Source organism: Quercus suber, unplaced genomic scaffold, assembly GCF_002906115.3.
Source record: "Quercus suber isolate HL8 unplaced genomic scaffold, Cork oak 2.0 scaffold_649, whole genome shotgun sequence".
NCBI classification, from domain to species: Eukaryota; Viridiplantae; Streptophyta; class Magnoliopsida; order Fagales; family Fagaceae; genus Quercus; species Quercus suber.
This window is the reverse complement of record NW_027070090.1, coordinates 1475-28932: the sequence shown is the minus strand read 5'-3', so window position 1 is coordinate 28932 and position 27458 is coordinate 1475. Positions and strand designations below refer to the sequence as shown.

The 27458-nt window shown below is 37.5% G+C and overlaps 1 protein-coding gene, 1 long non-coding RNA gene and 1 pseudogene across 2 annotated transcripts; all 3 read right to left on the bottom strand.

The window, feature by feature from the left end:
- Nucleotides 1–17715: 17715 nt before the first annotated feature.
- LOC136064227 (heat shock 70 kDa protein 6, chloroplastic-like) lies at nt 17716–22796 on the bottom strand (annotated as a pseudogene).
- On the bottom strand, nt 20430–22909 carry LOC136064232 (stromal 70 kDa heat shock-related protein, chloroplastic-like). Its single transcript, XM_065765745.1, has 3 exons — nt 22726–22909; nt 22404–22538; nt 20430–20515 (listed from the first exon to the last, which is right to left on the bottom strand). Exons 1-3 carry the CDS (start codon nt 22907–22909, stop codon nt 20430–20432), a joined length of 405 nt encoding a protein of 134 aa, XP_065621817.1.
- Nucleotides 22910–22991: 82 nt separating this feature from the next.
- Nucleotides 22992–25647, bottom strand: LOC112036473 (uncharacterized). Its single transcript, XR_010625899.1, has 3 exons — nt 24863–25647; nt 24562–24670; nt 22992–24480 (listed from the first exon to the last, which is right to left on the bottom strand). It is a non-coding gene; the product is annotated as an uncharacterized LOC112036473 (long non-coding RNA).
- Between the last annotated feature and the right edge of the window lie 1811 nt (nt 25648–27458).

The following is a 27458-nucleotide window of genomic DNA, read 5'->3' as shown; positions in this document are numbered from 1 at the left end:
TATATTTTGTGCATTATTAAATTACAAAAACTTGCAATTTAAAAATTCTTGATGGCATAACTATTAATTTTAATTTTCTTGAAATTTTACAAATATGAAGGATATAAGAAGAAGATGTAATTCAATGGTGAATTTGTCAAAATTCACTTCTAATAAAAAAATATTAAATAAGTTTGTAGCTTAAAGTTACGACTAAATTTGTAGCTAAATTTGTCTATTGTGGAATCTAATTGGATTTTCTCTAAATTTTACNGTGACCATTACTGTTCACTCTACAGTACCCCGACAGAAATTCACGGATTCACTGTTTGCTTTCGGCTGAAATGATTATTCACCCGAGTTAAAGTAATTTACCCTCCGGATTTCCAACAGTCTTCAGCAGTATCCGATGCTCCCTTCCTCTATATAAGGTAGCCTCCTCTCCAGTCTGAAGCAGGTCCAATTGGAGGTTCAAAATTGTAGTTCCTCTGAAGTCTTTTAGCTCAGTTCCAGTAAAACACTTCATAAATCCTCCCTTCTCATTACAACCCCTAATCTTGTAATCAGATGGCAGTTTTATTTCTTATCCCAGTTTACATTTGTAACCTGTACCTTTTATATTTCCGCAATCAGATGGCAAGAACCCATCTCTTGTAACTTCCCCCCTTTTGGTATCAGAGCCAAGTTTTGGCCGATCGTGTTGTAAGTCAAGATAACCAACTATGTTCGGATCATTTGACCAATGGTGTGAATACTTCAGAATGCTGGTCACCACCCGCTTCCCAATGATTGGTGAATTTGACGATGATCCTGAAGCCCCCGTAGATCGGGCATTGACACAAGCTGCTTGGGAAGAATACTTTGGGAGCAGCCAGAGGGTTTATGAAAACACACACCCTTTTCCTGGTCTCATAATCAATTATGAAGACGGATACGATGATGATGAGGTGGACAGAAATTCCAGCTGGCTCTCATAAATGTTTGAGTATGGTTTTATCAGATTGATTAAACTAACTCACCAAGGCCAGATCATTCAGCTGCCACAAATCATTCAACAAGTTGTCACCAAGGTCAGGAGTCCCTTTGCGTCGATCAGATGCTGGAGCACCCTCCCACAATGGGACGGTAGCAACTGGATGGATGTCATACCATCAAAACATTTGGTGCTTATTAATGGTTATACCCACCAAGGTCCTTGGTATGAGGGAAACACTTATCTTGACTATAGTAACCCCCATAGTCTTGCTGAATGTTGGAGGACCCATTTCAGCAATATAATCCCCATTATTGCTGATGAATTGTGGAAGAACTACCATTTTGTTGGAAGTACAGGAAGGATTTCTGTCTTCACCACCAGAACCTACTCCACTGCGGCCTTGGGCCTCCGCTGGATTAATTACAATACTAATCCCAGCGATTTCATTACCCGACCATCAGAGCATGAAGATTTAAATTGGTGTGGAGTTTGTGATAAATTCGCCACCTTCCATGAACATGATGACCATGATAGCCCTCCTTCATGGTACAGCTATGATACTGATTAATGAAAAAGGATTGCAAGTCCAAAGGATGATATTGGATCCTCCTCCAAATCCTCCAAATTATATGGATTCTCTCCTTCGGCCCAGTAGCTTATTCCTAGAAGATAGAGTTTTTCAAATAGCACCAGTCACTATTTGGAACAGTTCCCAAACCCGGTTACTATGCAAGATTCTGCACAGCTACAGTACCCAGACAAACCACTATTCATCAAACAGTAAGGATGAACAGTGATTCTGAAAAGCAAGGGGACAAAGTACTGTTCATATACAGTGACCATTACTGTTCACTCTACAGTACCCCGACAGAAATTCACGGATTCACTGTTTGCTTTCGGCTGAAATGATTATTCACCCGAGTTAAAGTAATTTACCCTCCAGATTTTCAGCAGTCTTCAGCAGTATCCGATGCTCCCTTCCTCTATATAAGGCAGCCTCCTCTCCAGTCTGAAGCAGGTCCAATTGGAGATTCAAAATTGTAGTTCCTCTGAAGTCTTTAGCTCAGTTCCAGTAAAACACTTCATAAGTCCTCCCTTCTCATTACAACTCCTAATCTTGTAATCAGATGGCAGTTTTATTTCTTATCCCAGTTTACATTTGTAACCTGTACCCTTTATATTTCCGCAATCAGATGGCAAGAACCCATCTCTTGTAACTTCCCCCCTTTTGAGTTCTTGCCATCTGATTGTGGAAATATAAAGGGTACAGGTTACAAATGTAAACTGGGATAAGAAATAAAACTGTCATCTGATTACAAGATTAGGGGTTGTAATGAGAATGGAGGATTTATGAAGTGTTTTACTGGGACTGAGCTAAAAGACTTCAAAGGAACTACAATTTTGGACCTCCAATTGGACCTGCTTCACACTGGAGAGGAGGCTACCTTATATAGAGGAAGGGAGCATCGGATACTGCTGAAGACTGCTGGAAATCCGGAGGGTAAATTACTTTAACTCGGGTGAATAATCATTTCAGCCGAAAGCAAACAGTGAATCCGTGAATTTCTGTCGGGGTACTGTAGAGTGAACAGTAATGGTCACTGTATATGAACAGTACTTTGTCCTCTTGCTTTTCAGAATCACTGTTCATCCTATATATATATATATATATTAACTCTTTAAAAAGTCTTGTAAGAATGTTATTAGGTAGAAAATGCAAATTGTCAATTTTTAAAATATTTTTATGTTCATTAATTCTAAACTTTTTGATTTTTGTACACAATAACTCACTTGAATGGATATTTATGATATAGTCCCATATTTGATTTTAAAATTAAGAAATAAAACTCTCTCTAAAAATAAATAATTTAGGATACATAGCGCAAAAATTGGACTTCAATTATAAAAGGATAAAGTTTAGCTACAAAATTGGTTGTAGCTTAAAGTTACAAATTCACTTAATAAAATAAATATTACAACATTGTTGAAAATCTAACCATTGAATTACATGTTCTTTATGCTCTTAATACACATGTTAAATTTTGTGTTAATCGGATATTATTTACTATATGATTTATAAGTTTATATTTTGTGCATTATTAAATTACAAAAACTTGCAATTTAAAAAAATTCTTGATGGCATAACTATTAATTTTTAATTTTCTTGAAATTTTACAAATATGAAGGATATAAGAAGAAGATGTAATTCAATGGTGAATTTGTCAAAATTCACTTCTAATAAAAAAAATATTAAATAAGTTTGTAGCTTAAAGTTACGACTAAATTTGTAGCTAAATTTTGTCTATTGTGGAATCTAATTGGATTTTCTCTAAACTTCACCTATATATATATATATTGTAGGGTCAACTTTTGTAACCCAGGCCCAAAAGATTCAGATTATGAGCCCAACAAACCCAGAACAATGAATTTGTAGAGAGTGGGTGACAGAGTTGGGCAAGTTGTGAATTAAACAGTAGTTAACTGTGGTGCTTAAGAATGAATTAACATGAGATAGTGCTTGAAAAACTGAATAAATGAACGTCCGAAGAGATGTTTTATTGAATGAGAAGTGATTACAACTCTCTGAGCTACAGTAAAGTTATTTTTTCTCCTGTCTTTCTCCTCCATCTACTAGAGGTCTCTTCTCTTTATATAGCTCCTTCTCCCATCATTTTCATTGTCCACTTGTACTTCATCTAGGCATCCACTTGAGTATATGTCCCATCAGGTATCTTCTTCAGTTCTCTGTGAGTGGTAGTAGCTGAAATTACACTGTTTAGGAGTCCTCTCCACATAAATGTGGCCAGAAAAGTTGCTGCAGTGTATTAAATGTGGTGGTAGTAGCTTTTCCTTGAGATATTTATTCATTCTTATCATTCCTAGACATGCCCAGAGCTTATCCCTATCGTTGGGGTTGCTAGGAAAGTCGTTCGGACCTTCCACGCCTTGTTTGATCAAGACTATTCGTATCCGAGGAATAAGACCTCTTCAGACCACTGGCGACCTCTTTGGATTGTACTCTCCCTCCATTTCCGGGTTTCTTTCTTCCAGATGGACTTTACCACAACTAGTTTTCTCTCTTCGAACACATAGTAATCTTTAAACAGGGCCCCAGGCCTAATACGTAGGTTTAGGCTTTTCCCCCCCCCCCCCCACAATAGCCCCTTAAAATCTTAATTTTTCCCTCGCATCCGAAGAGAAAAAATAGGATTTTGACTTGCCATGAAGTAAAAAGCTTGAGAATACACAAATATCTGAACTTGCACGTGTGTACGCATAGATATAAGCGCTTCATCATTGTCGCAGTTGTTTCTGTATTCCCAAAGTGCTGTATTAATTACTCCAGACGGTGTTTTATCCTTTGTATCCAACGGTGAGTTGTTGGTCTAACGGGCGTGGTTCTTCCTCGAGATTTGGGCGAGATAACTTCTGCCTCTTTGCTTGACCCCGTATAAAGTCTCAGAAGAAGTTATTTCTTCCTTACTTTGCAAATTCTCAGACCACCCAGCAAGAACAAGCACACGACTTCACCAAGCTCTTCCAATCACCAATCCTAGTCTTTCCCAGAGTCTTTAAGAATCCTTCTGCGAGTTCGAAGATCATTCTTCGATTTAGTTCCTGTAAGTTCTCATCTATTCGATCCTTTAGTCTTCTCTTCGGCCAGCTTTTTCGGCCTTCGAACAGTCACTCCCTAGTTCCTATGTTTAGTACTTCCATCTTTCTGTTTAATTGTAATGGGTAAATTCTAGTATATGGTGGATAGTCCTGCCCAGTTGGAGGAATTTAGGGCCACATATCGCATACCCCCAAATGTGGGTGTGAGGTATTGCCCTCTAGAAAAAATACTAACAGATCGAAAAACGGGCGAAGTTGTAATCCCCATCATCGCTTTTCTAGAAGAGGGGATGACTATCCCCATGGGCCCCATCACCAGTAATTACGTCCGAAACCATAGGCTTAGTCCCGAACAGTGTGCGCCTAATGTCTTTAGGATCTTAGGAGCAGTTGATGATCTTAACCGCCACCTAGGATTGGGACTCACCTGGCTCGATGTGGTACACATGTACGAGTGTCATAGCTAGCAAGGGGCAGGATATTATCTTAAATCCCAGTCCGACGTTGTTAGGCTCCTCTCCTGCCTTCCCAAATCCAACAAAGGGATGAAAGACGACTATGTGATCGTCTCAGGCGCATGGCATGACGGTCCTCGTTGCCCAACCAAGCTAGGAGAGCCAGGTGGGACATGCTAGATTTAGGTTCACTAACAGTAGGTTTAGGATCTCCACCTTTTAACAATTTTTAATTCTCTTTGTATTACTATTTTCAAGTTTCTAACTAAGTTCTGCTGTGATTTTTAACAGATAAAGACCACGTTTCTCCTCGGCTCAGCCTCACAAATACTGCCGCGCTTAATTATCTATTAAGATCAGAAATCTTTGTAAGTGAGGACGGGTAGCTCTGGTCGGTTCCTCTTATTCTTGGGTACACGGCGAAACTGAAGGATTTTCAGCCGATCGGCAACGCGATAACACAGGGAGATTATCGTCTCAATCGCATAGACGTTGCTCGGAAAGGCTTTTTAGCACCGTACGATCTTGCACCCGTGCCACATCCCAATCCACAGCGTGTACCCTTACTCCTCTAGTCAATTCAGCAGGTTCCCCACGGACCAGAAGCGACAGGTGAAAGAATTTCTTCTTCAACCCCCTCGCTCGACAAGCAGATTGATAGGTTCAAGTTTGAAGGAGAAGCTTCAGGAGGGGATTAGGTGATAGAGGTTTCAGACGCCGAAGGGGAAGCCGACAGGTAGTCTGGTGTCCATCCTGTTCTGATAACTGCTCTTCCCGAAGACTCTTCGGACGAAGAAGATATGGTGGACTTGAAGAGCCTAATGAAAAATAGGGGCAAAAGGGCTGAGCCCAAAGGGACCGGTACGTCCCAACCAGCTGCGAACCTTCCACCGCCACCTCCTCAAATTCCTCTAGATCTCAGCGCCAAGCAAATACCAGATCCGAAGAAGAAGAGACCCCTCATTGACACTGAGGAGAGGGAGGTGGTTCCTCCAAGAGGGGCCAAGCAGCAAAAGGTGGCGAAAGACCACCGAAGCAAGAGGGCCTCTTCTACTGAGAGCTGAGAGGACCTTCATGTTGCCGATGTGCACCGAGGGCCTCGTACTTGGTCCCCAAGGCTAGAGCTGGATGGCGCTCCAATCCCTTGGGAGACCTCCCTCAAAAATTACGATGGGGGGAGGGCAGGTGTTGTTGCTGAGGCTTTGGAGCAGCCACTTCTCCTTCCAAAGGATATGGACTCATATTGGTGCTTCAACCAATATGAGCTCTTCTTATCCCTTAAGAGGGATATAGCCATGGTAAGTGAACTGGTTCGCTTAATTAAGGTGCTGATTTTTACTTACCCCTTTTCTTTACTCTATGTTGAAAATCCTTGTCATGTAGATTACTCAGCAAATATATGTGGCCGAGGATTGGAATAAGAAGTCCTATCTTGAAGCCCAAGCAGCAGCCTAATCTCAATCGGAGGTAGAAAAATCTCTGGGCAGCCTAAAGGAGGATTATTCTCTGTTGTCTGAGCAGTTGAAAGAAATGACCAACCATAGGAATAGCCTTGATGCTGGCCTCAAAAACACTGAGAAGCAGGCCGAAGAGCAATGTAAACTATTGAACATGACCGAGATTAACTTGGCGATAGAGAGGGAGTTGCTGAAAGGACTCAAGGCCGAACTTCAAAAAGCCAACGAGAATGCTTGAATAGCCGAACAGAACGCTCAACTGGCCAAGGAGGCAATCGAGGCTGAAAGAAAAGCAGCATATCAGCTGGGGGTGGATGAGACCGAGATCCAGCTTAATGAGCAATTTGCCTCGGTTAGTCGAGACTATTGTGATGTAACCTGGAAAAAGGCATTGAACGCTGCTGGAGTCCCCCTGGAATCTGACTTAAGATTACTTGGAGTGTATACTACAACCCTGATATCCGAGAGCTCCCAGGGTCTGATCTCCCTCCTCCCACACAGCTCCAAGAGGCTTCGGAGCAATCCTTGGTCAGCCAACTTCCTCCAGTCAACCTTGAGGCCTCCGAGGAATCTGGTTGGCTTGATGATCAGAGCAAGCCAACTGAGGCTTCTAAGGTATCTGGTCAGCCTGGTGATTGGAGCAAGCCAGTTGAGGCTCCCAAGGACAAGGAGCAGAAAACTGCGAGGGAAAAATTAAGATTTTAAGGGGCTATTGTGGGGGGGGGGGGGGTAAAAGCCTAAACCTACGTATTAGGCCTGGGGCCCTGTTTAAAGATTACTATGTGTTCGAAGAGAGAAAACTAGTTGTGGTAAAGTCCATCTGGAAGAAAGAAACCCGGAAATGGAGGGAGAGTACAATCCAAAGAGGTCGCCAGTGGTCTGAAGAGGTCTTATTCCTCGGATACGAATAGTCTTGATCAAACAAGGCGTGGAAGGTCCGAACGACTTTCCTAGCAACCCCAACGATAGGGATAAGCTCTGGGCATGTCTAGGAATGATAAGAATGAATAAATATCTCAAGGAAAAGCTACTACCACCACATTTAATACACTGCAGCAACTTTTCTGGCCACATTTATGTGGAGAGGACTCCTAAACAGTGTAATTTCAGCTACTACCACTCACAGAGAACTGAAGAAGATACCTGATGGGACATATACTCAAGTGGATGCCTAGATGAAGTACAAGTGGACAATGAAAATGATGGGAGAAGGAGCTATATAAAGAGAAGAGACCTCTAGTAGATGGAGGAGAAAGACAGGAGAAAAAATAACTTTACTGTAGCTCAGAGAGTTGTAATCACTTCTCATTCAATAAAACATCTCTTCGGACGTTCATTTATTCAGTTTTTCAAGCACTATCTCATGTTAATTCATTCTTAAGCACCACAGTTAACTACTGTTTAATTCACAACTTGCCCAACTCTGTCACCCACTCTCTACAAATTCATTGTTCTGGGTTTGTTGGGCTCATAATCTGAATCTTTTGGGCCTGGGTTACAAAAGTTGACCCTACAATATATATATATATAGGTGAAGTTTAGAGAAAATCCAATTAGATTCCACAATAGACAAAATTTAGCTACAAATTTAGTCGTAACTTTAAGCTACAAACTTATTTAATATTTTTTTTATTAGAAGTGAATTTTGACAAATTCACCATTGAATTACATCTTCTTCTTATATCCTTCATATTTGTAAAATTTCAAGAAAATTAAAAATTAATAGTTATGCCATCAAGAATTTTTTTAAATTGCAAGTTTTTGTAATTTAATAATGCACAAAATATAAACTTATAAATCATATAGTAAATAATATCCGATTAACACAAAATTTAACATGTGTATTAAGAGCATAAAGAACATGTAATTCAATGGTTAGATTTTCAACAATGTTGTAATATTTATTTTATTAAGTGAATTTGTAACTTTAAGCTACAACCAATTTTGTAGCTAAACTTTATCCTTTTATAATTGAAGTCCAATTTTTGCGCTATGTATCCTAAATTATTTATTTTTAGAGAGAGTTTTATTTCTTAATTTTAAAATCAAATATGGGACTATATCATAAATATCCATTCAAGTGAGTTATTGTGTACAAAAATCAAAAAGTTTAGAATTAATGAACATAAAAATATTTTAAAAATTGACAATTTGCATTTTCTACCTAATAACATTCTTACAAGACTTTTTAAAGAGTTAATATATATATATATATATAGGATGAACAGTGATTCTGAAAAGCAAGAGGACAAAGTACTGTTCATATACAGTGACCATTACTGTTCACTCTACAGTACCCCGACAGAAATTCACGGATTCACTGTTTGCTTTCGGCTGAAATGATTATTCACCCGAGTTAAAGTAATTTACCCTCCGGATTTCCAGCAGTCTTCAGCAGTATCCGATGCTCCCTTCCTCTATATAAGGTAGCCTCCTCTCCAGTGTGAAGCAGGTCCAATTGGAGGTCCAAAATTGTAGTTCCTTTGAAGTCTTTTAGCTCAGTCCCAGTAAAACACTTCATAAATCCTCCATTCTCATTACAACCCCTAATCTTGTAATCAGATGACAGTTTTATTTCTTATCCCAGTTTACATTTGTAACCTGTACCCTTTATATTTCCACAATCAGATGGCAAGAACTCAAAAGGGGGGAAGTTACAAGAGATGGGTTCTTGCCATCTGATTGCGGAAATATAAAGGGTACAGGTTACAAATGTAAACTGGGATAAGAAATAAAACTGCCATCTGATTACAAGATTAGGAGTTGTAATGAGAAGGGAGGACTTATGAAGTGTTTTACTGGAACTGAGCTAAAGACTTCAGAGGAACTACAATTTTGAATCTCCAATTGGACCTGCTTCAGACTGGAGAGGAGGCTGCCTTATATAGAGGAAGGGAGCATCGGATACTGCTGAAGACTGCTGAAAATCTGGAGGGTAAATTACTTTAACTCGGGTGAATAATCATTTCAGCCGAAAGCAAACAGTGAATCCGTGAATTTCTGTCGGGGTACTGTAGAGTGAACAGTAATGGTCACTGTATATGAACAGTACTTTGTCCCCTTGCTTTTCAGAATCACTGTTCATCCTTACTGTTTGATGAATAGTGGTTTGTCTGGGTACTGTAGCTGTGCAGAATCTTGCATAGTAACCGGGTTTGGGAACTGTTCCAAATAGTGACTGGTGCTATTTGAAAAACTCTATCTTCTAGGAATAAGCTACTGGGCCGAAGGAGAGAATCCATATAATTTGGAGGATTTGGAGGAGGATCCAATATCATCCTTTGGACTTGCAATCCTTTTTCATTAATCAGTATCATAGCTGTACCATGAAGGAGGGCTATCATGGTCATCATGTTCATGGAAGGTGGCGAATTTATCACAAACTCCACACCAATTTAAATCTTCATGCTCTGATGGTCGGGTAATGAAATCGCTGGGATTAGTATTGTAATTAATCCAGCGGAGGCCCAAGGCCGCAGTGGAGTAGGTTCTGGTGGTGAAGACAGAAATCCTTCCTGTACTTCCAACAAAATGGTAGTTCTTCCACAATTCATCAGCAATAATGGGGATTATATTGCTGAAATGGGTCCTCCAACATTCAGCAAGACTATGGGGGTTACTATAGTCAAGATAAGTGTTTCCCTCATACCAAGGACCTTGGTGGGTATAACCATTAATAAGCACCAAATGTTTTGATGGTATGACATCCATCCAGTTGCTACCGTCCCATTGTGGGAGGGTGCTCCAGCATCTGATCGACGCAAAGGGACTCCTGACCTTGGTGACAACTTGTTGAATGATTTGTGGCAGCTGAATGATCTGGCCTTGGTGAGTTAGTTTAATCAATCTGATAAAACCATACTCAAACATTTATGAGAGCCAGCTGGAATTTCTGTCCACCTCATCATCATCGTATCCGTCTTCATAATTGATTATGAGACCAGGAAAAGGGTGTGTGTTTTCATAAACCCTCTGGCTGCTCCCAAAGTATTCTTCCCAAGCAGCTTGTGTCAATGCCCGATCTACGGGGGCTTCAGGATCATCGTCAAATTCACCAATCATTGGGAAGCGGGTGGTGACCAGCATTCTGAAGTATTCACACCATTGGTCAAATGATCCGAACATAGTTGGTTATCTTGACTTACAACACGATCGGCCAAAACTTGGCTCTGATACCAAAAGGGGGGAAGTTACAAGAGATGGGTTCTTGCCATCTGATTGCGGAAATATAAAAGGTACAGGTTACAAATGTAAACTGGGATAAGAAATAAAACTGCCATCTGATTACAAGATTAGGGGTTGTAATGAGAAGGGAGGATTTATGAAGTGTTTTACTGGAACTGAGCTAAAAGACTTCAGAGGAACTACAATTTTGAACCTCCAATTGGACCTGCTTCAGACTGGAGAGGAGGCTACCTTATATAGAGGAAGGGAGCATCGGATACTGCTGAAGACTGTTGGAAATCCGGAGGGTAAATTACTTTAACTCGGGTGAATAATCATTTCAGCCGAAAGCAAACAGTGAATCCGTGAATTTCTGTCGGGGTACTGTAGAGTGAACAGTAATGGTCACTGTATATGAACAGTATTTTGTCCCCTTGCTTTTCAGAATCACTATTCATCCTTACTGTTTGATGAATAGTGGTTTGTCCGGGTACTGTAGCTGTGCAGAATCTTGCATAGTAACCGGGTCTAGGAACTGTTCCAAATAGTGACTGGTGCTATTTGAAAATTCTAGTCTTCATCCAGATTGTAGCCATCATAGGGATCTTGGGAATCCTGAAATGGGTCAAATGGATACTTGTTGACCGAAGCTGCTGAAGAGGCAGGAGAAACCTTTTCTTTTGACTCTAGCTTCTCGGCTTGGATCTGAATCTGCTGGGTAAGATCTTTTAATTCTTTGCTAGATTTTTCGGTGATCTGGACGGAGTCTAGGCTTGACTGAGATCTTGTATTATAAGGAATGGCTTTCTGTATTGGGAGAGGGAAGTCTTTGTTCATTTTGCGGATGACATCATTGAATCTGAAACTATCCCACCATTTTACAGAGAATTCTCTGTCAAGCAAATTGGCATGGAGTGCGTAATTCCACATGCTTATCCAGTGGATTCTGTACATAACTGTCATGTGCAAAATTGCTGGAAACTGTGAACCATGTGCTGAGGCTTGGTGTCTGGAGCTGAAGTACCTGAGGGCATCCTGTAAAGGTTCTGGGAAGATTTGTGGAATTGAACCAAACATTTCCCACCACTTTAGGAACCATGAAGGTATCTGGCTAGAGAAACTTTTATCGAACATTATGAACCAGGAATGATCAAAGTCCTGATTCTGGTAGAAGAGGATTTTTTCAAAGGCGTCCATGTAGTCATAATAGCTGTACTGGAGCTCTGTGAATCCTTTGGTATTTGTGAGATTTTTGAGAAGGGAGGGATGCTGTCCCCATTCAGAACAACTAACAAAACCTTTGATGATGAACTTGTGATAGAGAACCTGTGAAGGGTCTTTTTTGTTCATGATGTTTTCAATTCGAGCAGAATCTTCTTGAAGAAGTATGCTTTTGTAGAATCTGATGTTTTTGCCTGGGCTTTTTGGGAGAAAGTGCCAACCATTGGGTAAGATCTCCATGGCCAGAGCTAAGGGATCTGTTATATGGACCAGATGAGGCTCAATATAAGAGATATGCTGGACAAATGGTTTTTTGACATAACAAGAAGTGGATTGCTTGGATTGGTAAGAAGGCTTTTGGGGTACAATTGGTCCAAAAGGGTCTTCAACAGTGTATGGGGTAATCTGCCTAGGAGGGGGGAAGGCTAGGGCCGAGCTATAACTGGGATGGCCATGGGGTGGTCTTTGGTAGTTGGGTCTTGGGATGGAAGAGACAACATATCTGTTGGCTAAAGAAGAGGCAGGGAGCGAAACTAACTGTTGACCAGGAGGGTTCTTTGCCTGATTGGTACTCGAGGTAGTTTGCTGTTTAGGAAGTTTTGGGGGCTGAGGTTGTACGGGCTTTTTCCCGGACATCTTGGGTTGGGTTCTGCAAAAATTCACGGGTTAGGAAGTCAGGTATACTGTTTTGAGTTCCTTCTATGAATTCAATGTCAAAATCGAAAACTGATAGGATGGCTTGCCATCGTGCAAAAATTTGTTTTGATGCAATGTTTTGAACATCTTTTTCTAAAACATGTTTTGCAGACTTACAATCAATTCGTATTAAAAACTTTTGGTTCAAAAGATCACTTTGAAATTTTGAAATGCATAGTACTACATATAAATTTTTTTTTTTAATAGTACTATAATTAATCTGGGTGGGAGTCCAAATTCCTGAATGAAAACAAACAATCTGTTCAGGAGAAGTGGGACTAGCACGCTGGAGGAGGATGCCACCATAGCCAATGTTAGAGGCATCGGTTTGAACAATTTTGAAGGAATTTTCGGAAGGAATTCCTAGACAAGGGAGAGACTTGACATATTTTTTTGTGGCTTGGACAACAGCAATGTGATGTGGGGTCCAAGGAGGAGGATTAGCACGAAGTCTATCAAAAAGAGGCTTGCATTGTTGCCTAAGGTTTTGATAGAAGTCTGCTATGTAATTAAGGGATCCTAGAAATCTTTGAAGCTGTGTTTTTTCTAGGATTTCATCAGGAAACTTGTCTGCAAACTGAATGGCTCTATCTATGGGTTTGATGACACCATGGTGGATATCAAAACCTAAGAATCGAACTTTAGTTTGGAAAAGTTTAATTTTTGGAGCTGAAACAACAAGACCATTGAGTTTGATTGTATGGAAAAATGCTCTTAGGTGCTTTTTATGTTGGTCCAGGGATTCTAAGAAGATGAGTACATCATCAATGTAAACAATGATATGGCTGGAGAATGGATTGAATATTTCATTCATGATATTTTGGAATTCAGAAGGTGAATTTATGAGACCGAAGGGCATTACATTCCATTCATAATGACCAAATGGTGTGGTGAAGGCTGTTTTATAATGATCAGACTCTCTGATTTGTATCTGCCAAAAACCACTCTTCATGTCAAACTTACTGAAGACCACTGCTTTACTAAGCCTGTTAACTAAGTCTTTTTTGTTTGGGATTGGGTACCTTATCCACTCTAAGACTTTGTTAAGGGGCTTGTAGTTGATGACTAATCTAGGGACACCTCTCTCAATCTCAGCATTTTTCTGGACATAAAAGGCTGAACAGGACCAAGGAGACCTAGATTTTCTGATGATTCCTTTTCTGAGGAGATCTTCAATTTCTGCTCTACAGGTATCCATGAGTTCTTGATTCATTTGGATAGGTCGAGCTTTGGTTGGGATGTCCTTTTCATGGAAATCTTTGACATAGGGGAGAGCAACCTCGTGTCTCTTCCTGTGCCATGATGAGAAGTAATTTCCAGATTTTTCAATCTTTGGTCAAGGAAATTGTGATCAACTCTGAGGATGGTTAGTTCTTGCTTAAGGGTTCTAACCTCAGACTTAGTTTCCTTGATTTCTCTTTGAAGGTCGTTGACAGTAACTTCCTTCTTGGATTTGGTAAATCTTTTGTAGATTTGTTCCAAATCAACTTTGGGTTCTTGAAGCTTAGTTTCAGGTTTACTGGTTTCCTTAACTAAGGTTCTCTTGAATTCTGTAAGCTTGTGAGCTTTGGTGACTGGGTCCTCGATCTGTTCTATGAGATCTAAGAGGAGCTCTTCTTGCTTAGAAAGAACATTGATAGTTTTGTTCCTGCAACAACTATCCATGCATGGTATGGGTTCATCTGGGCCACTAGAGGTGCTAGAAGAAACTCTAGAGGGTTCAGAGGATGACTGGTAGATCTGACGAATCTCGCTACTAGATGACTCACTTTCTGAGTGGTTCAATTCTAGAAGCTTAAAGATTTCAGCTTTTCCGGCTTGGTCACTAACGAGGGTATTGATAAGGGTCTTAGCCTTAGCTTTACACTCTTTTCTGAAATGACCTTTCTTGCCACAGTTAAAGCATTTTCCTGATGCTTTGGGTATGAACTTTCCTGTGGATTTGGATTTACCTTTCTTATAGAAATCATCCTTGCTGTACTTCTACTTTCTATAATACTTGGCTTCGGGAGAGGCAACTAGATCTGTTCCTCGGTGGTTGAAGACTATGGCTTCCTGAGGTGGATGGTGAGATCTAACAACTTCTGGGGGTTTGGGTTTACCACTAGCGTCCTTGCTAGGGGGTTTTGTCCAATTGGTCTTGGTGAGAGCGCAAGACTTGTTGTGCCACTCAAAATGGTTCTCAAAGTATTCAAAGAAAGGGACATTACTAGATATCTCTTTCATGAATGTTGTCCAATTTTTGAGAACTTCTTTCTTTTGTTCAAGGGTATGGTTGGCTCTATAGGCTTCTCTTTTGAGTCTGTTTTCTTCTGACTCAAACTCCTTGCCTAGGGCATCCATATCAGGAGTGAATTCTTTCCTAATAACCATAAGCTGGTAATCAATTCCAGATTCCTGCTGGAAAGGATCTTGGGGTTCCTGTTGGTATGGGTTTTGGATCTGATGAGTGAAATTTTCATTCTCAATCATCCAATCTGTAGGGAAAGTAACCTGTGACCATTTCAGGGTTTTGGGTACCTGAATATTAGATCTGGTATCTGTGAGAATGACTATCAATAATATTTAAATTATATATGTAAGATTATTATACTATATATCTTAATGTATATCTTTTAAGTATATCCGTGCAAATGTATGGGATTACAAGCTAGTAAAGATATAATAGTAATTTACTCCTCATCAATTTATTTTTTCATTCTTGTTATCACATATACTTGGAAACATGCCAAGTGCTTATCTTTTCTTTTTTGAGGTAAAATAAAGGTTATTTATAAGCTTTTTGTAAAAGCCTTGAGATATATCATGATATGAATAAATTCATTTCTCTTCCACTATTTAGGTGGGGAGAAAACGAATAGATAAAGTCATAAATCAGCATTGAGAGAGAACAAAGACCATATGTTCCATACAATTATATTGCCTTTTTTGAGTGGGATGAAATAGTTTTTGCATGATCTATTTGTAACAATTTTGGCAAAGAAAAAAGAAAAAAGAAAAGGATTGTGAGTCTTATTTTGCAAATGATAATTAGTTATCACCTTCAATTTTCACTTAATTTTGTTTCTAATCAAACTTTAGGCTGAATTAATTTTGTTATTCTAATAAATTTTCTTTTGACTAAAGAACATTTTTGGCCCCTTAAGTTTGAGATTGTTTTCATTTTAGCTCTTTACGTCTCATTTCAAAACTTTTAGTTTAATTTTGTTTTTATATTAGCAATTTTATTAATTTCTATTAGTAATCTGGTGACACCTGGCATTATATCGGTGACATGATGTAATTGACACAACTTATCTAGCAGTTAACAATTAGATTACTAATAGAAATAAATAACAAGATCAATATGAAAACGCAATTAAACAGAAAAGCCTGAAAATAAAAACTTTGATACGTAAAACAGTTTTAAGTGTCAAAATAAAAATAAATTTTAACTTTAAGGTCAAAATTTTAATCAAACCAAGATAAAACAAAAATGTTTTCTACGATAACTGAGAGAAGAGGAAAAATTGTAAACATGATACAATAGAAGATTAAAAAAATAAATTTATAATCTCCCATTATCATATATCTAGCATGCACTAGTCACACACATGGACAATATTCTGATAAACTTGGTATGGGCTTTTTTTATTTTATTTTATTTTATTTTATTTTATTTTATTTTTTATTTTTTAAGTATGTTGATTTTGTAGATTAAAAAGTAAATATATATTATTGAAATTGTACTTTTAACAAATGTCAACATCATTAGATTACTTTTTTTATTTTATTGGTACAATCATTCAATCATGCAAAGCAAAAGCAAGTAATTTGTCAAGAATCTACTTTACTTTGGAGCAATGTAATGATCAAGGAATTGTGAGGTATTGAACCTGGTGGAATTCCTCCCAAGTCTCTCGTAATAAATTTTTATCTCTTTAATTTTTTTACCTTTCATTTTCTTACTTTAAAAAGAAAAAAAAATTTTAATTCAAGAATTGAGATTGGAAGTTGTTTATCAACTCTAATCTCAGCTATTGAAAACTATTACAACAGGTGCAATCCCAATCAATTATAAAAAAATATAAATGTTCTCCTCCAAAAATGAAACCAGCTATAATAGATTAGAAAACATAAAGGGAAAGCAAGAGTGGAAAAAGTCATAAAGAGATGAGAGCAATCAATGTTTATGAACTCCTACTTTATTTCAACGTGAATATAACGTTGAAATATAAGGCCTTGGACCCCTTCTGCACCGAAAGAAAATGTGTGGGACAGAGGATTCATTGGAGTTTTCTCACCTAGCTAGAAATTTAATGGGTCAGTCATATCATCAATGTCGCATTAAGTCCAAGAGTTAGGCCCCTGAGAATTTCACCAAACAAGCCTTACTAATTCAAATTCCCATTTAAATTTCTAAAATTTATTTTAGAAGGAAATTTCTACAATTAATTGTGTGATGATTGATAAAATCATATTTGCAAAGAGTTTAGTTACAAACATGTTTAAAGTTATTTTATTTCAACCTATTATATAACAATTAAAAAAGTCATTCATATATAATTTAAGTCACATAACATTTTTAACAAATTATGTAACTTGTTTAAATAAATAAAAAAAAGTTCATATGAAAATTGAATTGCAAGGTAATTGAAAAAACTATCCACGTATACATAATCAATAACATTTTTAATAAATTATGTGACTTAATTAATTAATATACACGGATAATCTTATAAATGTGATGAATTGAATAAAAATTCTTGCAACCCAAGTTTGATATAAACCTTGTACTTTAAACAATACATATGATAAATTCCTCCAAACCGGTTTTGTGAAAATCTTTGTATGTGATTTTAGCCTTGTTCAAATACACGGTATAATAATCAAATGCTCAAGGAGCTTTTTCTATAATAAAAAGAGTGCTAAGAGAGTTCCGAATGATGATTCATAAAACCAATCATATGTAGGAATATGCTTATTTACAACTTGTGTTGTGGGAATTTTTATTCAACTCGGCGACACAAGTTCTCAAAGAGATTTTTATAGGGGGAAAAAAGTGCTAAAATAAAAACTGTTCTAGAAGTAACATACTTACATTCTATATTACCAAAAAAAAAAAAAAAAAAAAACACTGTAAACAATTTTTTCAAATACAAACATTGTGAGATATTGAAAAAAGGAATCCTCTTGATATTAACTAGCCAAGGAAGAGACTAAACCACCTGCCAAGTTTTATGCCTTGTCTACCTACCCATTGTCTAAATCACATTGATCACTATGAAGAACTGGGCTGGCAGGAGTCATGATGCACATCATAGCTGACAAAATCACAGCCAACAAAACCTGTACAAATTAACATAGAGAATTTACCAAGTATGCATGGTTGAAATTTTGTCCACCACCAAGTTATGTGATTTACTTGCTGTCAGTAAAATCTGCTTCGATCACATCATCACCATCAGCTGTTTTCCCAGTTGATCTTGATGACCCTGGTGCAGTAGCAGAAGCAGGATCATCATCCGGTTGGCCAGGCTGGCTATAGATTGACTGTCCTAATTGCATAACTTCTTGATTTAGTGCAGCCATTGCATCTTTAATGGCTTGGGTTGATCCACCAGAGATTGCATCCTTGAGCTCTTTCACTTTAGCCTCTACTTTCTCCTTGACTGGGCCAGGAACTTTGTCTCCCAGCTCTTTAAGTTGCTTCTCAGTTTGGTACAGTACCGAGTCTGCTTGGTTCTTTGTGTCTATGGCATCCCTCTTTTCCTTGTCTTCCTTTGCAAACTTCTCAGCTTCCTTAACCATCTTATCCACCTGCAGTTATTTTTATTTTGTACATCCAAAGTTGGGATTTAGTAACATAAATAGAATAGGTTTATATGTGGTAATAATAGCTTCAACAATAACAAGTAGTAGAACATCCTTTTATCATGGTTGATATGTGAAAAAGCATAGCTACTTGAAATGCTGAGATTCAGAAAGAAAAGAAAGATATAGGTTCTTTGGAGAATCTTTGTCATTAGCTATTTTGTTTTATGGTTCTAGGAGTATACCATATGTAAGCAGAATATAGCAATAATACACAAATTATTCTTGATTTACTTGGTGTTTTGTGACAAAATCTTTCATAGTTCTGCAGCTGCCTTTGTTATGTATATTCAGTTATTTCTTATGTAGTTAATTGATTATAGTCAGCAAAGATAGGTTATGCTTAGTCTATTTACCCACAAATTAACCACACACATTGATTTCAAACTCATTTAAATAACAAATCTAATTTGAACTACAACTTGCTATCTCAAGCTTGCAATATCAATAGTTTTTAGAAACATACCTCATCACTTGGCAAGGTGCTAGCACCAGTTATGGTTATATCCTGCTTCTTTCCGGTTCCCTTGTCAATAGCGGTGACAGAAAGGATGCCATTAGCGTCAATATCAAATTTCACCTCAATTTGAGGAACTCCTCATGGGGCAGGTGGGATTCCATCTAAGCGAAAGCTTCCAAGGGATTTGTTATCCCTCACGAACTCTCTCTCACCCTGACAGACATTAATCTCTACACTGGTCTGCCCATCTGCCGCAGTGGAGAACACCTCTGATTTGGAAGTCGGCAAAGTTGTGTTCTTTGGGATAATCTTTGTCATTACACCACCCAAAGTTTCGAGTCCGAGAGACAATGGAGTGACATCCAGGAGCACAATGTCACTAACTTCTCCAGCTAAAACACCAGCCTGAAAAAAAAAGTTGTCCGAAATAAATATTGATGCCTCAACAATTTACGCAATATCAATAAGTATTACAGCAGATAATATCAGAAATAGAGAGTTATAGTCATTTATTTTTCAAATAAACTAAGAAAAAAATTTAGAGCATAGCAGAATAATGGTTAAATAATTAAATTCACCATTCTAGTAGCTTAAGCTATTAGACCAAGAAGTAATTTATCTTCATATCAGAGAGTTCAACTGCTCTACCTCCTATTAAAAAAATTAAAAAAATCCTACATGTTGCAACCCACTTAAGTGGTAATTTATCTCAACAAGAAAAGGACAAACCTGAACTGCAGCCCCAAAAGCAACAACTTCATCACGATTTACAGTCACATTGGGCTCTTTTCCAGTCATCTTCCTCACAAGCTCCTGAACAGCTGGGATGCGAGTAGAACCACCAACAAGGATTACTTCATCTAAATCTTTGAAGGAAAGATTTGCATCTTTCAAGGCAGTTTCAACTGGTCTTTGTAGCCTAAGAAAAAGATAGATTTCAATTGTAATCCACTGAACTTATGCAGGCAGATAGGTATTCATATTGGCAAAAACATACTGTTTTAAATCAATAGGCAGCAAACTCCAGTAATGGAAATCAAACACACACTGATATTTCATATGAGAACTATTCCATTTTGAAACATGCATAAAGGACAACCACAGAGTAGCAGTTTTGAACTTACATACCTGTCTAGCAAATCTGAACACAATTCTTCAAATTTGACCCTTGTCAGGGTGGTGTCAATGTGTTTTGGGCCATCTGCAGTGGCAGTAATGAAAGGTAAACTGTAACAAAAGAAAGCTTTTCCCTCAGTGATCATGAAAAAGAGAGAGATCCACTCATAGAAAGAAGGCAAAGAAATTGTCACATACCTAATACTGGTCTGAGTCAGAGATGACAGCTCCATCTTTGCTTTCTCCGCAGTCTCTGAGAGACGTTGTAGAGCTTGCTTGTCTTTCAGAAGGTCTATTCCTTCATCTCTTTTAAAGTTTTGGGCAAGCCAATCAACTATTCTCTGTTTTTAAGATTATAGAATATAGAAGTGTAATTTTAGTAACAACTAACAGACCAGAAAACAAAGAATAGCAAAAGCTCTATTCATTTGTCTTGTTCAAACCTTGTCAAAATCATCTCCTCCTAGATGAGTGTCCCCTGATGTGGAAAGTACCTCAAATACTCCATCTCCAACCTCAAGAACTGCAGATTTAAAACAGAACAGAGTACAACAATCACTGACTAACAATTTCCTTGTGCACCAAAAGAAAACAAGTGGAAAATCACATCTGATGAGTATTATTGTACTATTTTTAGAAAACCATAGTCCATATATTCATAATTCTGGTAAAAATATTGCTTATATGTGCTGTTTAATTGAATTAAAGGACCAGGATCCAATAGCAATGGTAACAAAAAGGTAAAAAAGTAGTGAAAGGGCATAGTGTTCAAATGATTGTATGCTACCTAACTACTGTTGTATTAATTCAAAAACCTTTTAAGAGATCAGATGTTTCAAAACCACAAGGTCCAGGTCACTCTTTTAATCTATAAAACTGCTGTTGGAAGATTGAATTTCAGGAATCACAAAATACCACATGTTCACCGAATGCTCATTGACACACATATGGATTGTCACATTACCACCTTGTGCTTGTTAATTTGTTTCATAATTCATATGTATTCCTAAGAGGCTAAGACTTTCCTAAATTCATTTTTGGCAATCTCCCCCAACACAATACCTTAATATAATACTTAAAATTACAGTTGGGGAGCAGATGCCAATGCAGCAAGATAGGTAAAACCTTTTACAACACTGTAAATAGAGCTTCCAAACTGCAGCTGAAAGAACAACATCTGAACCTGAGCTATATTTCATGCAATGGTATAATCCCACAAACTAGAAAAAATGACTATGCCTTGTAAAGATCGGCCAACATTTATCTAAAGACAATAACACTGAGAAATTCCTGAACTAGAAATCCAATTCAGAAATTTCTCCTAAAACAAAAATAGCTTGATTTCAAATTACATTAAAGGGCATAGCAAAATCAATTAAAACGTTCAAATCATTGCTCAAAAATCCCAAAATGCTATAGAGAGAAGTCCTGACTCAATTCATGAGAAAATTTGAGGCATGCTGATTATTTCTGATTGGTCCTGGTTTGTTTTTTGCAATTTGGTTGTGTCAGAAATATGTGTGTGTGTGCACGCAGAGGATAATGGAAGTTTTAATTTGTTCTTTTGCTAACAGCCAAGCTGCTAGTTGCTCTTTATCAACAATAAGTCCCAAAGGGGCTCATTCTATTTTTGGAAGTCCCAAGTGGTCAATGCAGTCATCAAGTTGAACTAGATTGAGGAATCCAATGTACAACACCAAAGGAGCTGTACCTAAATTTTAAGGAATAGTTTGCAGCAAAGCTGCTAGTTCTCTGTAATCTGCCCTGAAAAATTCCTCTGGTTTGGATAAAGATCTTATCATCCCCCAAAGAACAAATGAATAAAGAGAGTGAACGAGAGGAAATCTGTTATTGTTAACCTATGGTCAAGCATGTAAGTTATCAACAATGCATCCATGTTATCTGATGATACCTAACACAGCTAGGAATAGATACAAGAATAAAAGGCACACCAAAATGTGGAGGAATCACTCACACATGCAGTCATCTCATTTGTGTTATTGCATACCCCCGCCTCTCAGATAGTCAAGCTGGGAAGAATTTCAAACATTAATATTTTTCAAACTCACTTAATTATAACACATAGAATGAGTGACTTGGAACTTGTAAACCTCCAATTTAGCAGGCATTTGAGGCAATGACCAGAACTAATACAGACAAAAGATTCTACTTTGCATATGCAAATGGAACAGCCTGACTACAATCCACAAGGATAATTCTCTACAAAATAAGTAAAAAAAAAAAAAAACATATGAGGCGGACTAGCAGGAGAAAAGGAAAAAAGTCAATGAACTCTGCCTTACTCCTCTCATAAAAAAGGGCTATGGTTGAGATTTTTCAACTGGGTTTGCATGTAACTTATAAATAACAAAACAAATCCAATAAGAGGAGTAACAAAGCAATTGGCATACCTGAAACATCAAAAGTACCACCTCCAAGGTCAAAAACCAGAATGGTCTCATTGTTTTTCTTCTCAAACCCATAAGCAAGTGAAGCAGCAGTAGGTTCATTGATTATTCGCAGGACGTCTAACCCTGCAATGCGACCTGCATCATTTCTCTGCTACTGCTTTAGCAACAACGGTGTCATAGAAGAAATTTCTTTTATTTATTTATTTATTTTAAGAACTGGGTTTAGAGCTATACTTGTTGCCTTGGGAATTGATGCGTGGGATTCACCGGCAGATTGTGACGACCGGAAAAATCCACCGGTGGATCGGTGATGTGGACTTGCCGGCGAGGGTGGTGTGGTTGATGGGAATTTCTTGGGTTGGGTCGCCAATCGCCAATTGGGGGAGGGGATTTTTCACAGTTGGACTAGAGCGCTGGGGTTTCACGTTGGATATTTGATTTTTACCGGAAAGCTCCACTGAAATAGTGAGGGGTATTTTTGTCCCAATGGAATATGTAATCCACATGTGCCTATAATAGAATGCCAAGTGTTCATCCCTGATGTGGAAAGTACCTCAAATACTCCATGTCCAACCTCAAGAACTGCAGATTTAAAACATAACAGAGTACAACAATCACTGACTAACAATTTCCTTGTGCACCAAAAGAAAACAAGTGGAAAATCACATCTGATGAGTATTATTGTGCTATTTTTAGAAAACTATGGTTCATATATTCATAATTCTGCGCTTATATATGCTGTTTAATTGAATTAAAGGACCGGGATCCAATAGCAATGGTAACAAAAAGGTAAAGAAGTAGTGAAAGAGCGTAGTGTTCAAATGATTGTATGCTACCTAAATACTGTTGTATTAATTCAAAAACCTTTTAAGAGATCAGATGTTTCAAAACCACAAGGTCCAGGTCACTCTTTTAATCTATAAAACTGCTTTTGGAAGATTGAATTTTGGGAATCACAAAATACCACATGTTCACCGAATGCTCATTGACACACATGGATTGTCACATTACCACCTTGTGCTTGTTAATTTGTTTCATAATTCATATGTATTCCTAAGAGGCTAAGACTTTCCTAAATTCTTTTTTGGCAATCTCCCCCAACACAATACCTCAATATAATACTTAAAGTTACAGTTGGGGAGTAGATGCCAATGCAGCAAGATAGGTAGAACCTTTTACAACACTGTAAATAGAGCTTCCAAACTGCAGCTGAAAGAACAACATCTGAACCTGAGCTATATTTCATGCAACGGTATAATCCCACAAACTAGAAAAAATGACTATGCCTCGTAAAGATCAGCAAACATTTATCTAAAGACAATAACACCAAGAAATTCCTGAACTAGAAATCCAATTCAGAAATTTCTCCTAAAACAAAAATAGCTTGATTTCAAATTACATTAAAGGGCATAGCAAAATCAATTAAAACGTTCAAATCATTGCTCAAAAATCCCAAAATACTATAGAGAGAAGTCCTGACTCAATTCATGAGAAAATTTGAGGCATGCTGATTATTTCTGATTGGTCCTGATTTGTTTTTTGCAATTTGGTTGTCAGAAATATGTGTGTGTGTGTGCGTGAAGAGGATGATGGAAGTTTTAATTTGTTCTTTTGCTAACAGCCAAGCTGCTAGTTGCTCTTTATCAACAATAAGTCCCAAAGGGGCTCATACTATTTTTGGAAGTCCCAAGTGGTCAATGCAGTCATCAAGTTGAACTAGATTGAGGAACCCAATGTACAACACCAAAGGAGCTGTACCTAAATTTTAAGGACTAGTTTGCAGCAAAGCTGCTAGTTCTCTGTAATCTGCCCTGAAAAATTCCTCTGGTTTGGATAAAGATCTTATCATCCCCCAAAGAACAAATGAATAAAGAGAGTGAACAAGAGGCAATCTGTTATTGTTAACCTATGGTCAAGCATGTAAGTTATCAACAATGCATCCATGTTATCTGATGATACCTAACACAGCTAGGAATAGATACAAGAATAAAAGGCACACCAAAATGTGGAGGAATCACTCACACATGCAGTCATCTCATTTGTGTTATTGCATACCCCCGCCTCTCAGATAGTCAAGCTGGGAAGAATTTCAAACATTAATATTTTTCAAACTCACTTAATTATAACACATAGAATGAGTGACTTGGAACTTGTAAACCTCCAATTTAGCAGGCATTTGAGGCAATGACCAGAACTAATACAGACAAAAGATTCTACTTTGCATATGCAAATGGAACAGCCTGACTACAATCCACAAGGATAATTCTCTACAAAATAAGTAAAAAAAAAAAAAAAACATATGAGGCGGACTAGCAGGAGAAAAGGAAAAAAGTCAATGAACTCTGCCTTACTCCTCTCATAAAAAAGGGCTATGGTTGAGATTTTTCAACTGGGTTTGCATGTAACTTATAAATAACAAAACAAATCCAATAAGAGGAGTAACAAAGCAATTGGCATACCTGAAACATCAAAAGTACCACCTCCAAGGTCAAAAACCAGAATGGTCTCATTGTTTTTCTTCTCAAACCCATAAGCAAGTGAAGCAGCAGTAGGTTCATTGATTATTCGCAGGACGTCTAACCCTGCAATGCGACCTAACCCATACTCATTGATCTGCCTTACCTTGCCTCACTTCCCACTTTGCTTATGGTAGGCAAAATTCTTTTTTTTTTTTTTAGGAATTTCGTCAAGCACATAGTCAACAAATCAACCAAATAACCAATAGAAGTACAGAACAATAATCATTTCACAAACCCAAATCATAAAGTTCTACCCTAATACCATATCCACCACAATTGTGCAACTTCTAAAATAAATGAAAAGCAAAAGCCAAATACACACTGACACGCACAGAGAACTAAAGGGATGCTTGAACTTGAAGGAGATAATGGCCATGGATTTCTCTGCTACTGCTTTAGCAACAACGGTGTCATAGAAGAAATTTGTTTTATTTATTTATTTATTTTAAGAACTGGGTTTAGAGCTATACTTGTTGCCTTGGGAATTGATGCGTGGTATTCACCGGCAGATTGTGACGACCGGAAAAAACCACCGGTGGATCGGCGATGTGGACTTGCCGGCGAGGGTGGTGTGGTTGATGGGAATTTCTTGGGTTGGGTCGCCAATCGCCAATTGGGGGAGGGGATTTTTCACAGTTGGACTAGAGCGCTGGGGTTTCACGTTGGATATTTGATTTTTACCGGAAAGCTCCACTGAAATAGTGAGGAGTATTTTTGTCCCAATGGAATATGTAATCCACATGTGCCTATAATAGAATGCCAAGTGTTCATACTTTTTAAAATTAAATGATTTGGTTTAACTCATAAGCCATGTAGCATAGGCCATGTAGAACATAAACTATCAGAGATTGACAAAATGATGAAAAGTATAACATTTTGTAAAGTTTAAGGGCTAAAAATAAACTTTTGAAAGTTTAAGGGCAAAAGACAAACTTTTATAAACATTTAGAAATAAAAATGATATTTTACCCTTATTTTTATTAAGTCTCACAAAATGATGCTAATCCAATTCTATCATGTTGGGTTGCTTTTAAAAATAATATGAATTGGATTAGTTTGGAGATTTTTCAACTCAAAAAGGATGGGTTGAGTTGAAAATACTACAAATCCAATCCAATCTAACTTACATAAACTCCAACTCAGTTAGTTGAAAGAAATTTATGAGGTGTTTGGTACATGCATTTAAAAACTGAAAACATTTGTAAAAATATGTGTGGGTGAAAAAAATGTATGAAAATACGTATAATGTTGTTTAAAACTGAAAATATGTGTTTGAGTGGGTGTACCAAATGGGGCCTAAGCCTTTTATTCAATAAATATGAGTTAATAATGTTCTTTGAGCTAAGATTTTCCAATTTCCACTAAAAACAATTCTTGAAAATTTAAGGCCATATGCAAAAGATATTTCTTTTAATAGTTAGATTCAACTTAAATATCGTATGCTAGAAAAATTGAAAGAAGTAAGAAGTAAAATAAAACAGAAATAAAAATTAGAGTATGAAGTATGAACCACTGGCATAATACACTTACATACCTTCTAATGGAGATATATTAATACTAATAATTGTACAGTATAATATAATTGGTACATTAGATTGAGAATGCATGATGATATGCAAAAAGTGAAAGGGAAATTAAAAAAATTAATATGATTCGTTCTAATTCAAACTTTGCACGTTAAAATTGCCAACACGATATTAACCCTTAACAATTACGGTAAGTGTTTTTAAATAAAAACATAGCTTAGCCCCATGACTCAAAAAAGTGATGATGATATAGCTTTAATCAAATTAATTTTTAACAAATTGTATTTGCAATTTGTGAGGGGCGTTTTGGGTGGCCTTTTCGTCCATTATCTAAATTGTGCGAGAAAAGTGTTGGGTGCGTCGCACCTAAAGGGTCTAGCCCCTTGCTTGTCACACTAGTCAAAGCTCATTTATGAGCCTGGTTCCAAAAGTCTCTGACATTGCTTCTACATGAGACTTGATTCAAGCATGTTTAACATGCTAAAGGAAGAAAGAAATTAGGTGAAGCCAAAAAGCAAGGTCTGACTATTGAGAAGTGAAGCTAAGCGCGTTGTACACGCTGAAGAGAAAGGAAGGAAAATAAAAGAAAGGCTATTCGGCCTAGAGAGCTGAAGCAGTGTGTTATTCTTGGCTATTGTGTGTGAGTTCAAGAGAGAGCAAAAACACAGAGCAAGCGAGAGCCATTCGGCCATTGTGAGAAAAACACAAGTGAGAGCTTGTGCAGTTCGAATGAAGAGATAGAGAGTGAGAGTGTGAGAGAGTGAAAAGGAAAATGAGACATTTTTCTTTGCTCAAGTTTTATACAAAGAAGATAAATTGGTGGAGTTCTGAGTGTTACAACCATGAAGAGTTAGAGTATTCAGAAAAAGATTTTGCTACTGGTTTTGTAGTGAGATTGTATTTACTCTTTGAGATTTATTTGTTGTATATCCAATTTAGTGTGAACTCAAGTTTAGCATAAACTTGATAGTTGTAATCTTTATTTCATAGTGGATATTTTTCAAAACTGC